Source organism: Acomys russatus, chromosome 2 (genome assembly GCF_903995435.1).
Source record: "Acomys russatus chromosome 2, mAcoRus1.1, whole genome shotgun sequence".
NCBI lineage: Eukaryota > Metazoa > Chordata > Mammalia > Rodentia > Muridae > Acomys > Acomys russatus.
The window spans coordinates 73,950,486-73,962,648 of NC_067138.1; the positions used below are offsets into that span (position 1 = coordinate 73,950,486).

A 12,163-nucleotide genomic window follows, 5' to 3' on the forward strand; every position below is an offset into this window, starting at 1 on the left:
CATGATCATTTCCTGTCCATTTCCACTTTAGGTCAGGTGCTGTGTGTTCATTAACAATCTTACCCTGTAATTCTGCTCTTACAGGGTGAAACAGTTTACAAAGTGAAGGTCTAATATTTAGGAAAAAAAGCAGAACAAAAGAATGATCCTGGCATTTTAAAAATATTGATGTGATATGAAAACCTGCTCAATTGTTTTATAATGGAGGCCTGTTTAAAAAAAACATCGTGAAGCATAAAATGAGTAGGTTTGAAGAGTTAAGTGACATTAAGATGATTAGGATAAATGATGACATGAAGTCAGATTAGTCCTGGAAAAGTGAGAAGTGATTAACTTGAAGCCAAGTAGTGTGAAAGCATCACAAGGCAGCAGGATACTCTTGGTAAACTTGACAGAATAAAGATGCATAGGTAAAGCTGAGCAGGACTTTAAGTGACCTGAATGTACAATGCAGGAATACACACAGGACGACATTCATGTACCTCCTATGCATAGAGTGTACTTCCACCATGCATCCATGCAGCCTGAGCGTTCTCACAATTCCACTCATCTGCTATAGTGATCTCATAGCCCAATGAGTCCCATTTTGGGTATTGGAAAGCTGAGACTCAGAGAAAGTGATGACTTTTCCAATGCTATACAAGTGGAAAGTGATTGGATCAGCATTAGTGATCTCCATTCCCGACTTCAGGGAAACTGCTATTTACTACATGACTTCCAGAATGAACTCTATAATTCCTTCTGCTTTGATGTACAGCTTTCTGTAAATATGCCCATCTTGTCTGCCTTTCCACCACAGTGATTAAAAAGTTTACAGAATTAGAACCTAGACATCCTCTCAACAAACACCAAGTGCCACCCCCACTGTGTTTTCAAATACTGATTTCAGTCTAGCTGTAAATATCATCCAAGCAGGAATACAACCCAAAGAACTCCGTCCAGTGAAGGAAGAAGTCAGACAGAAGCAAATCTTCATATGCACAGGGGACCAGTACTAAAACATAAAGACAATCTGGGAGACTTCACAGAGAGTTGTAATTGCCATGATTAATGAAGCCTTTATAGAAGTGTGCCATTCAAGTTTTTGTCAGGATACTTAGAATTTCACTAGTACAGTACGTGTTAGATAAGCTACCAGGTTTGATTCATTGAAATTCTCTGGCTCTACCAATTTCTAGGGCAGTAGTTCTCAACCTGTGGGTCATGATTCTGTTTGGGTTTGAATGACCTTTTTGTAGGGGTCACCTAAGACCATCAGAAAACACAAATATTTATATTACAATTCATAACAGTAGCAAAACTGCCATTCTCAAGTAGCAATGAAGACAGTGTTATGGTTGGGGGTCACCATGTCATGAGGAACCGGAATAAAGGGTCATGGTGTCATGAAGTTTGAGAATCTTGGCTCCAGGAGAGGCTCTGACACATCTCCCTTCAGTTTTTTTTTCTGTGTTGGTGAGATCATCTGTAAGATGCCAATTACTATGCCTGCTTTAAAAAAAAAAAAAAAAAAGGTTCTGCCAAAAAGCATGCAAGATGTTCATATCATTTAGCCTGCTGCCTGGATAACTTAGGTATGAATAAATGGAAAGAGTTAATATATAGGGGTCGGTTTATTAATTTATGACACACAGAGAGAATGCTAGAAGAGGAAGTGTGGAGGTCAGAACATACGGATTTAGTAGAAACAGCAGAGAGCCAAATACCGTGGAGTTTTTACACTGAAAGTGACACGGGAATGAAATTACAGTAGATGGAGGAGTGAGAGGTGCAGGGAAGAGCAATGAGCCAGAGACCACTGAGCAGTCTGAACGAAATAAAAGAATGAGTTCTGAAATCAGACAATGATAAGTGGTGTCCTCCCGAATACAAAGCCACACAGGTGGTCAGAGGAAATAAGGATGATGAAAGAAGATATAGGCAAAAGGAGGAGGAGGAGGAGGAAGGAGGGGAGATCTGCTCTTACTAAATGCTGGGCATTGGAAGAGATGTTACCACAATGTAAGACAGGTGTACCTTAGGTCTAGTGGAATGATCCAGGGAACACAGCAGCAGAATGGAAATATGAATCAGTTTCATCTAATCTATGATGCCAATGTTCTAACTACTGTAGTCTTTGGGGTTCTAAAATGAGGTTCCCTAACAGTGCTCCTGGGAGCCCTTGTTTCTGATGCCCAGCCAATGGTTCTTATGACTCCCACAAGAATTCCCTGCTTCCCTTCTGCTCTTAGTGAGAATGCCCTTGAGAAGAGTGCCTGCTGCTTGCAGGTTCTGGCTAGAGAGGCTTTCCTTATATTCCCTCTCATTTTTCCATCCACTAACCCCATGGGCACACCCATTATCTTCAAGACAGATTAACAGGAGGGAAGTGCCACAGGTGATAAGAGCAGTGGAGAGGCAGGGGAGAAGGTTTCCCAGATCTGGAAATGCAGGACCGACTCTTGTCTTCTGGTTTGGGTGCCAGGAGTTCCTACCTCGAGACTTGTTTCTCCGCTTCCTCTTCCCCGCAGAGGCGCTGCGTAAGGCTGGCTGCAGCTGGCCGATCTCCACTGGTGTGTTAGCACGGAAACTCTCCTTGAACTTCTGCATCAGGGATTCCACTGTCTCCTGTGTCGCCTCAGCTGCTGCTACAGGGTGGTAATGGGGTTGAGGTTAAGGCTTGACCCATTCTCAGCCCCTAGAGGACTGGGACTGGCCACCTTAAGTCTCTGAAACGCCATCCTTGACTCACTAATAATACTCAACTCCAAGCCATCTCCCATGCCTAGGGACAGATACAATGTTGGAATAAGCCCTTTGGATATGATAATGAAAGGCAGCTATAATCCGTGTTTCAAATAATACCTAATCTAATAGGCTATAGATGTGGTCAGTTCCAATATCAGGTAACCTTTCTGAAATAGAATATAACAGCAAGGGTCACTTCGCCCATCCAGAAACTCAAGGCAGCCTTCATGGCAAGGGCACTATTTAAATTGAGAGCATAATGATAGAGAGGAAGAGCAGCTTAGAAGTGAGAGGACACTTGGGATGAGAGTATCCTAGGCAAAGGGGAAGCAAGTGTGATGATCTACGGGCAGAAGAGTGAGGCTCTTCAGTAAGAGAAAGGAGTGCAGTGTGAGTGCAGTGGAGTTTGCACACAGAGGGGACTAAGCAATGAAGCAGGAAGATGAGGATGCCTTGTAAACAATATTTAATTTAGACTTCACATAAATTCCAAAGACTTATCACTGAATGGCTTTAAAGGAGAAGCCTACATATTTAAATTAAGTGCACTTGATAACTATTACTAATAAATGTAAGAGGATACGCATAGAAGTAGGATAGGAGGTAGAAACTAAGATTTCTACGGAAGTCACGTAGGGGTAATAGTGGTCTGGATGGGCACAGTGGCCATGGAGATGACATAATAGCTTGGTGATAAAATTATGGCATTGTGGGATCCAGGTCCCTTAGATCCATATCTCAAAATTACCAAAGGAAAAAGCAAGGACTCCAAACAAGCCAGAGTTTTCTCCACACCAGCAAGTGGTAGTCAAGCCAGAAAATCTGCCAAAGCATGTGCACCAACCAGTTGATGCCCTATCTCTGGCCACATTTCCAGTTCTCAAAATGAGAGTAGTAAGAAATTCCAGGGAATAGAGAAAGTGAGATCATAATTTTATAGAGAAGATGTAGAAGATTAAAAAAACAAACAAACAAACAAACAAAAAAAAACCCAGGAAGGACTGAAAAAGAAGATGAGAGGTACAATCAAAGGCAAGGGGGAAGGGTGGGAAACAGAAGAATAAAACAGGACACAGCTAAATGGCCTCAGTGCCTTTGGTATGAAAAATGCGCACAGACAGTCCTGACTTTGAAATCAGTCTCCATCCACCCTCATCTGCAGGGGATGCGAATTTTTTTTCTCAGGTGGATCTTCCTGCCACCAGATGCCACGAGATGGCATGCACTTCATTTTTCTTTGGATGGATTTCCCCAGATTAAACAGAGAAGCCCCTTTAACCTCTCAACACCCACTTCTTCCTTTTCCAGGAAAACTTAGACAGATGTGTCTGCCAGGTAAGTCAAAACCAGAGGGTAGATTTGGATATTAGGTTCTGTGGGAAGCCCCAATCTTCAGGGACACAGGGAGAATCTGATTGCTAGGAAGCACAATTGACAATGCAAATGAGCCATATGGTGGCATTCTCCCTTCTTCAACTATGTCTTTTGTTGTCTTCCTCGAGACAGCTCAAGTCAGGTCTATGAAGGTGATCCAAGGAGATTCCACTTTAAGGTTCCCTGTTCTAACCGGAGGCTGCCATACAACTCTGAGAAGCAGTGTCATGTCAAGTTTACCTCAATATACACAGAAAAGAATGATTTGACCAGAATCATAAGAGGAGGCAAGGTGTGGCTCTGGTAAAACATTTAAAAGCAATGGGCTGAAATTCTTAAAAGAAGATAAGAAAGAGGAGAGAGTGGTGGTGAAGGAGAGGTAAACTTCAGAAAACAGAGAAGGCAATATCTGCAGGCTAGAAAGAGAGGATCCCTTTCGAGGTTGAATTTTCAGCCTCAGTACCTGTAAAAATATCTTTGTTTGCAGTATTTTATTATGGTAGCCCTTTGGAAAAACCAAACAAAATTCCCTTGTGATGTTTACCATACAGAAAAGGTGATGACTCCAACTTAATATTTGGCAACTTAATATTAGCTTCATAAAAAACATTTACTGTAGTAGAATGGTAAATGATGCTACAAGAGGTTGTATCAGAAGATATTGACTAGTCTAGGAAAATAAAGTGACAGCAAACCATGTGAGATAATACAGGATATAAAATCAGAAGCCCAACTTTAGCCTTGGCCCTAATCCTAATCTCCACACTCCGGGCCTTTTTAAAGGTGAAACATCATTTTGAATGAGAGAATAGTCATGTTTGTATTTATAGAAGATTGTGCAGGCAAAAAAGTGTACCTTGGAAAGAAAAAGAGATCCATGGAGATGGCTTAATGGGTAAAACCACTCACAAACATGAGGACTGAGATCAAACTGACAGACAAGAAAGTCCAGCCAAGGCCAATTGTGCCTTTTCCCCAGTGCTGGGGTAGGACTAGAGACACGAGGCTCTCAGGAGTTTCTGACCACCATTCATACTCTAGGTTTAGTGCAAGACTTTGTCTTAGGAGATAAGTTAGAGATTGATAAACCAGGACACCTTATGTCCTTTATAGTCTTGGTACACATATGTACACATAGATGCTCATACAGAGGAAAAGATGGAGGGGGTGGGAAAAGAACAAGAATGAGGATAAAATGATTTAACTAGAAACAAAGCATAGAGAATATCCAAATATAAGGTGATAGTAATGCAGAATAGGGTAGCAAATGTGGAGATACAGATGCAGAGAAAGCAATGGTGAGAATGGAGAGAAGTAGTTAAATAATGAATATTGAGAAGTCAGCAAAGTGGAAGCTTGAGAACCACATTTAACAGAAATGAGCATAAGTATAGTTTTTGGTTAAAAACCATAGTGGCATTTTAGAGACATCTAAATGTAGAGGAAGGGATGTAATAAAACACTCCCCAGAGAGTGCGATACTCTATGGGTGCTCCATGCTCTAGGGGAATAAAGGCTGAGTGGGGGAATCTTACTTTTGTTCAGAGTTAGATTCTTTACAATGCAGGTGATAGAGGGTATATGTGCCCCTGACCTATGCACAGTGCTCTCTATTTGCACCACCAGATCTCTGCCACTCTGAAAATCTGCCCTACTGAGGCCTGGGATATCATCACCTGGATTCTTGTCATCTGGCTCCTAGCTAAGCTATGCAGTAGGATGCTCTGACAAGATATTGGAAAAGAGAATGTACAAGCAGTTATTTGCTTTCTCCTTGTTTATTTAGCAAATTTCTGATAGAGACTAGAACTCTAGGCAATTACAGATTCTGTCTGGTTTCCCTCTTTCACAGTTTCAAAATTTTTTAAAATATATTTTATTAAGTTATTCATATTACATCTCAATTGTTATCCCTTCTATCTCCCCATTCCTCCCTCCCTCCCATTTTCCCCTTACTCCCCTCTGTGATTGAGGGAGGACTTCCTCCTTTGTATATGCTCATAGGGTGTCAAGTCTCTTCTTGGTAGGCTGCTATCCTTCTTCTGAGTGCGACCAGGCCTCCCTCTTCAGGGGAAGTGGTAAAAAATGGAGCACCAGAGTTCGTGTGAAAGTCAGACCCCACTCTCCACTCAACTGTGGAAAATATCCTGTCCACTGGCTAAATCTGAGTAGGGGTTCGAAGTTTACTGCACGTATTGTCCTTGGCTGGTGCCATAGTTTGAGCAGGACTCCTGGGCCCAGTCCATCATAATGTTCTTCCTGTAGGTTTCTTATGGGGATCAATAAAGCAATTTTTCCTATCTCTGCATCTTCATTTCTGGACCACAGTGGCTCTCTGGTATCTCTTGTCCTGGTGTCTTAAATATTTTCATCTCGATGCCCTTCAAACAACCAGCTTTTCCTCTCCTTTTACATCTGCTGTATTTTTCCTAAGTTGATAGAGGTTTAACTAGTTGTGGCAGAGGGCAACCCATGGAGGGGGAGTGTTTGCTCCTGTAAGCTGTGTTTCTGATCCCAAAGTAGCAAATCACATCCATCTGTTTGGCTGCTCTTGACTTGGCGACAGTGCCAAGAGCCCCAGACAGGCTTAGGGCAGCAGTGCTCATGAAAAGCTCTTCGTTGCTGATGTCATCCTGCACTCTATGCTCCCCATCTCCACCCCACCTGACCTCATTCAACAGTTCTCTCAACATCAATATATCAAGATGTCCAAACAAGCCCCATTACCTTTGGGTACCCACTAAGCTCTGCCAGACCAGAGTAGTAAAATGTTTACACTTCACCTGGATGAATGCAACAGATGGCGCATGAGCTGAGCATCTTGGAAGGTTTAGAAATCAGGGAGAGTAGCAGGGCTGCCACTTCCTTCTGACTGACAGAGGAGAGATTGTTGAACTTAAGGTCTGAGGACAGGACAAGAGGTCTGTGCTCCTCACAAGAAGAAAGGAGGCAGAAAGAGGAGGAAGGAGGTGAAGTGAAGGAGGGAGGGAAAATTGCACTCAGTGTTTTTAGGTCTAGAGAGATGTTTTAAGTTGATAAATGACAAGATGTGATGGAGATTGATTTGCATTCAGATTTTTAGATACACCAAGATAGGAAAGAGGTTTTCTCCAAGGCTATCAAATATAAATAGCCAAAACACTAAGAATGCAACATTTATATCCTTACGGATTGTGTCGTGGTTCTTCTTGATATAGGTAGTTTATTGTATATATGTGTGATAATATAAATGTGTAGGTAAAAGATAAAAAATGTTTAACAAAAAAAAAAAAAAGAGTAGTAAACAGGAAGTTAATGGAGAGGCAGGGTACACCAGAGAAACAAGGAGCAGGAAGAGAGAGAAGGAAGATAAAATATAAGGAGAATGCAAGGGGGTAGAAGGGAAGAAGTGAGGAGGAGATGAAAGGGGAGGGGGAGAGAGAGACAGAGAAAGAGAGAGCAAGAGACAGACAGAGGCAGACAGAAAGAGACAGAGAGAGAACCCAAGTCACTCTACAAAGGCACAGAGGTGTGTTGGTTTCCAGATACCTAGCAAGTTAGAACATGTAGCCTGTAGAGCATACTGTGTCTATACCCAGACTCAACTGCGCAACTAATGTGCTACCCATTGCTTTTCCAAAACAATGATGCCTGAATACACTATCACTGAAATGCACATAGATTTGTGTTCACGTTTCAATAGCACATCCCTCACTCACTCATTTTTAACACACTTCTGTGTTAGAAAAGCTTCACAGTTCTCAAGTACAAACACTGTGCCAGGAAAGGATCTTGTCATTTTTAAAATTTTCTCATTTCCTTCCCTTAACAAGTTTGAAAGGCAACTATCATTAACTGCTGTTTAGAAGTAGACACAGACTCATCAGAGGTATTAGATGATCTTCCAAAGCCACAAAGCTGGGATTTCAACTCACATAATAGTGACTGATACTTCAGCTCCATCCACTGTACCAACCTCACAGCCATGGCCTCTAGTCAGCTTGGTGTGTAAAGATGTGTGTATCAACCTTGTAGTTTGGATGTCATTCCTGTAGGCCTACATAGCTGCTCTGATTCCAGGATGTCTTCAGGTAAGCGAAGATGTTCCAGAAGATCTGGACCTGACTTGACCATCTCAAGACTGCCTGGACATCCTTGTCCTGCTCTTGTATCATTGTGGCATGTCTCTCTCACTGTAGATCAACGCAAAGAAGACAAGGCAACCAGTGGGTGTTCATTAGCCATATTGCCTCCTGAAGGTAGGAAAGCCATTGGATTATTAAATTTTCTGGTCCCTATGAGGGAATTCCTGGAAGAAACAACTGAAAGAAAGAAGGATCTAATTTTGTACACAGCCGATCAGGATATAGTGAATAATGGTGGAAAATCCATGTCAATTGGAGGCTCTAACTATGACTATGCAAGCTTGATGTTGCTGCTTTCTATATGGTACTTAACAAGGACCAAAGAGACTGTAAGAAAGCAGTGTGAATTACAATGTCAAGGTCTCCTTACTCCCCATGACCTGTTTTCCACCTCTTAAAACATTAGTCAACCTTTCAAAGCAAGCACGGTCAACTAGGGACTAAGTGCTCAAACACAGGAATTTGTTGGTGATATTTTTATATTTGCAGTTCAGTACCTGCTGTCATGAAGCTATTTAATCTCCATTGAAATGTTATTTAATCTACACTGAAATGTCATTTCCTCTGAACTGACAGTCTCATTAAGGCACAAGGCTTAGGAAGTTCCTGAAACTTACTAGAGTCATAAGGATACCTCCTAATGTTATAAAAGCAATAAGCAATTGTCAGGGAGAAGAGGCTCTTATCCACCTAGCTACCTTTGAATCATACAGGTAGCTCCAGAAATACAGCTTCCCTGAGTTATAAAGAGATGTATATATGCACCAACATACCCAACTTTTTTATAGGCATGGCACCATCCTCAGTCACAGCAGCCAATGCCTTAGTATAAATACATTGATGGGCAAAAATCGAGACACAGAATGCATGTAACCAATAATGTACATCTGGGTATATACACTAATACTTATCTCAATTTGTGTTTATAGGCTTTGAACTGGGCACACTTAGATGCCAGGAATTTGGAGAAGGTGGTAAATGAAAATACTAGAAAGATCTGGAACAAAAACAAAAACAACCCAGTTCTCAGGTTGTCCAAGTTCAGCCATAGAAAGCAACATCTAAAGTTTTATAGGAGTCTTTTCATGAAAAGAAAATCAATAAGAAAACAGTCAGTGTTCTTAGCAAGATGAGACTGCTTAAGCACTGGAAACAACAAAAAAATCAACGCCCACCCCCCCAAAAAAACCAAAGTTCATGTTTTTTAAAATGCTTGCCTCTTTCCAATTCTCATGGATTAAAAAAAAAAAGACGGATAGAATTTTCTAACTCCTTAGTTTTTTTCTCTCTCATATATTTTCTTAAACCTTTGGTGCCTGGTTCAGCTTATCTTCAAACAAGTGCCTGCAGACAAGATAAATGGGCAAAGAACAACAAATATAAATTGAAAGGCCAGGGAATAGCCGTTTCTTATACACAGGATCTTGGGTCTGTCAGTTAACTTGCAGGTTTATGGGGTGGTTATGATTTCAATTGGGAAAGCTTCATCAAGTATGGAAGATGGAATCAAATTTGTGATATTTTCCTCTCTTCTGATAAAAGCACAGTGATGGCCAGGTTCACTGGAGCTGGTATCATATTCCCTAGCCAGAGCACAGATGGTCTCCAAGATTCCTTCCGGCTCCAACATCTTGTAGTTCTAAATGTAAATGAATGTGCTTTTGTCAAAATGAATGTAGTTACCACGGGAGCTGCTTTCCTGTTTGCAAAACATTTAAAATATTTCTATTATTTTTGAGATAAAAAAATTAATTGTTGGTACTAAACCTGTAAAATATATGTGTGTGTGTATATAAATATATAGAGAAATATATATGTAACAGTTTTTAATTAACACACATATATTTATACTTGCAAATATATTTTCTAGGTTGTTGATTTTATATGATTTTTCCTGGGCCCAACTATTTCTCCCACTTTCAGAATTCCTTAGTTTCCTGTGGTTCTTGGGTTGGGGTCTTCTGGGTTCCCCATTCCTGTACATGTCAGCAGATTATTCATACAAATGTCCTATCTAGATCAAGTGAACTCCCATTTTACAGAGGCCAGAGAATTGACAGGTGATTGCAAAGGCTGAGTAGCATTGCCACTCCACATGACTATGTTATGTTCATGAAGAAAGGGTTAAAAAAACATTAAAAAAAACTACATAAGCTATGACAAAACTTACTTTATTAGCAACTTTCAGTGAGGTGTGACTCTGGGAGGTTCTAGAATTAACCAGTTTTATTTCTTGCACTTCATACTAGCTATAAGATGGACATTTATTTAAACTCTATGGTATCTCCTTCTGCAGGGTTCAAATGAAGCATGCCGAAACCCCAACAAACTGTTTTCAACTAAATGAAATGTTAAAGTGCCTGTCACAGTTCATGATACAGTTATTTAAAATTGAGAGTTAAGAGTACTGCCTCAGAGATCTTTCCCCATATATCACAGAAAGTCCAGAACCTCTGAGCAGTATATGTTGCACAGCCTGACAGGATTCATGCACTATCAAAATTCTGTCCATTGACTCATCTTTTTTAAGACTTTCCAGAACAGTCACATGATGTGTCTCTATCCTCTTTGAGTACTGGAAGGCCAGGTATATTTTATAATTCTACATCTGAAGATATTCCTGGGTGGGGCTCTATTCAAGTATGGAGACTGTAGACACTGAGATGAACCACCCTTTTTAAAATACATCCCTGGTATAGTCAAAGGCTAGGTAAATAATAGAAAAAAAAAAAAAAGAAAATAGCATGCTGAATGTGTAATTGTTAACACTGACCAGGTATGCCCTGGCTGCCTTGGTGGTTAGAAAGGCTGTGGAAAATTCTTAGAGGGGTACCAGGTATTGAGCCATAAAAAATGATGAGAGTAGTATGAGGGAAAAGGCTGGGGGGGGCGGGGTGGAGCTGTAGATAAAATCCATCCATTTTTTTCTAGAGCTTACATTGAAAAATGATTCTATCATCAAGAGAATTCATCTTCAAATCAGAAAGAAGCCTGAACTTACCCGTGTTCTTTCCTTAGAATTCAACTTAGAAATTCTATCTTATTCTGCTCCTCTAATGTTTAGTCCTGCTATCCTTGCCTGGGTCTAACCTCCAATACTAAATTACCTGGGGTACTGAGTGTACACAAGGTAGATATGGGTTCAAGCCTTTATATCATTATGTCCTCACTGACTGTTCTGAGCCTCAGCTCCTTATACATGAAACCTACTGCATATGTCATGAAGAATTTTGTGTATTTTTATTTTGTGTGTTTTTGCTAACATTTAATTTAATAATATATGCAAGATGCTTAACAAACTACCCAAAGTCAATCAAACAATCAACAAAGTACAGGGTTAATATCATGTTCATGTGTGACAGACACTTAAAGACATCTTGTTTCAGTAACTCATTAGCATTTGACTAAGGATTGTAGTCTTGTCCAATGTCCAAATCTGATTATCATTCTGGGTCCTGGCAACCCCCACCACTGTTTGCACTGCCACTCAGAGTGACCAGTTCTGGTCTCCACTCAACATAAGTCAGTCCCCTTCATGGACACACCATGAATTATGCAGTAACTCAGAACCAGGACATGGTTGTGGCCTTTGCACATGCAGCTCTGTTCACAGTTTATTCTCGCAGTCATTGCATGAGTGCTAATACTTGCTTGATACTACTAGATCCTGAGCATTAGGCATATTATCCCATGTAATTAGGAAACTCTAAAGTTCTTGCTAAGGCTTATCAGATAATAATTAGTGAGGAGAACTTGTTTTCCTGGCAGGTGGACTGCAAAGAAAGGAAAACTCCACCCTCTTATGCACAACACCCTTCCTCTCCATATATTAGCATCATTTCAGTTTCATGCCCTCCCCTCACGGAGTTACACTGAATATCTCTAGTTGATATATTACCAAGATTCTCCCCATTGTACCACTTCAGTTTTCCAAGAGC

The 12,163-nt window shown here is 40.7% G+C and overlaps 1 protein-coding gene across 3 annotated transcripts in view; it reads right to left on the bottom strand.

Annotated features, from left to right (window-relative positions):
- The window catches only part of Astn2 (astrotactin 2), a 985,961-nt gene that overhangs the window by 701,869 nt on the left and 271,929 nt on the right, over positions 1 to 12,163 (bottom strand). For 2 of the 3 annotated variants that reach the window (XM_051163211.1, XM_051163209.1), the window contains exon 4: positions 2,475 to 2,627. The exons of the other annotated variant lie outside the window; for it this stretch is intronic. In XM_051163211.1, coding sequence (XP_051019168.1) covers positions 2,475 to 2,627 — 153 coding nt within the window. The remainder of the gene's footprint in view (positions 1 to 2,474; positions 2,628 to 12,163) is intronic. 3 annotated transcript variants of the gene reach the window in all.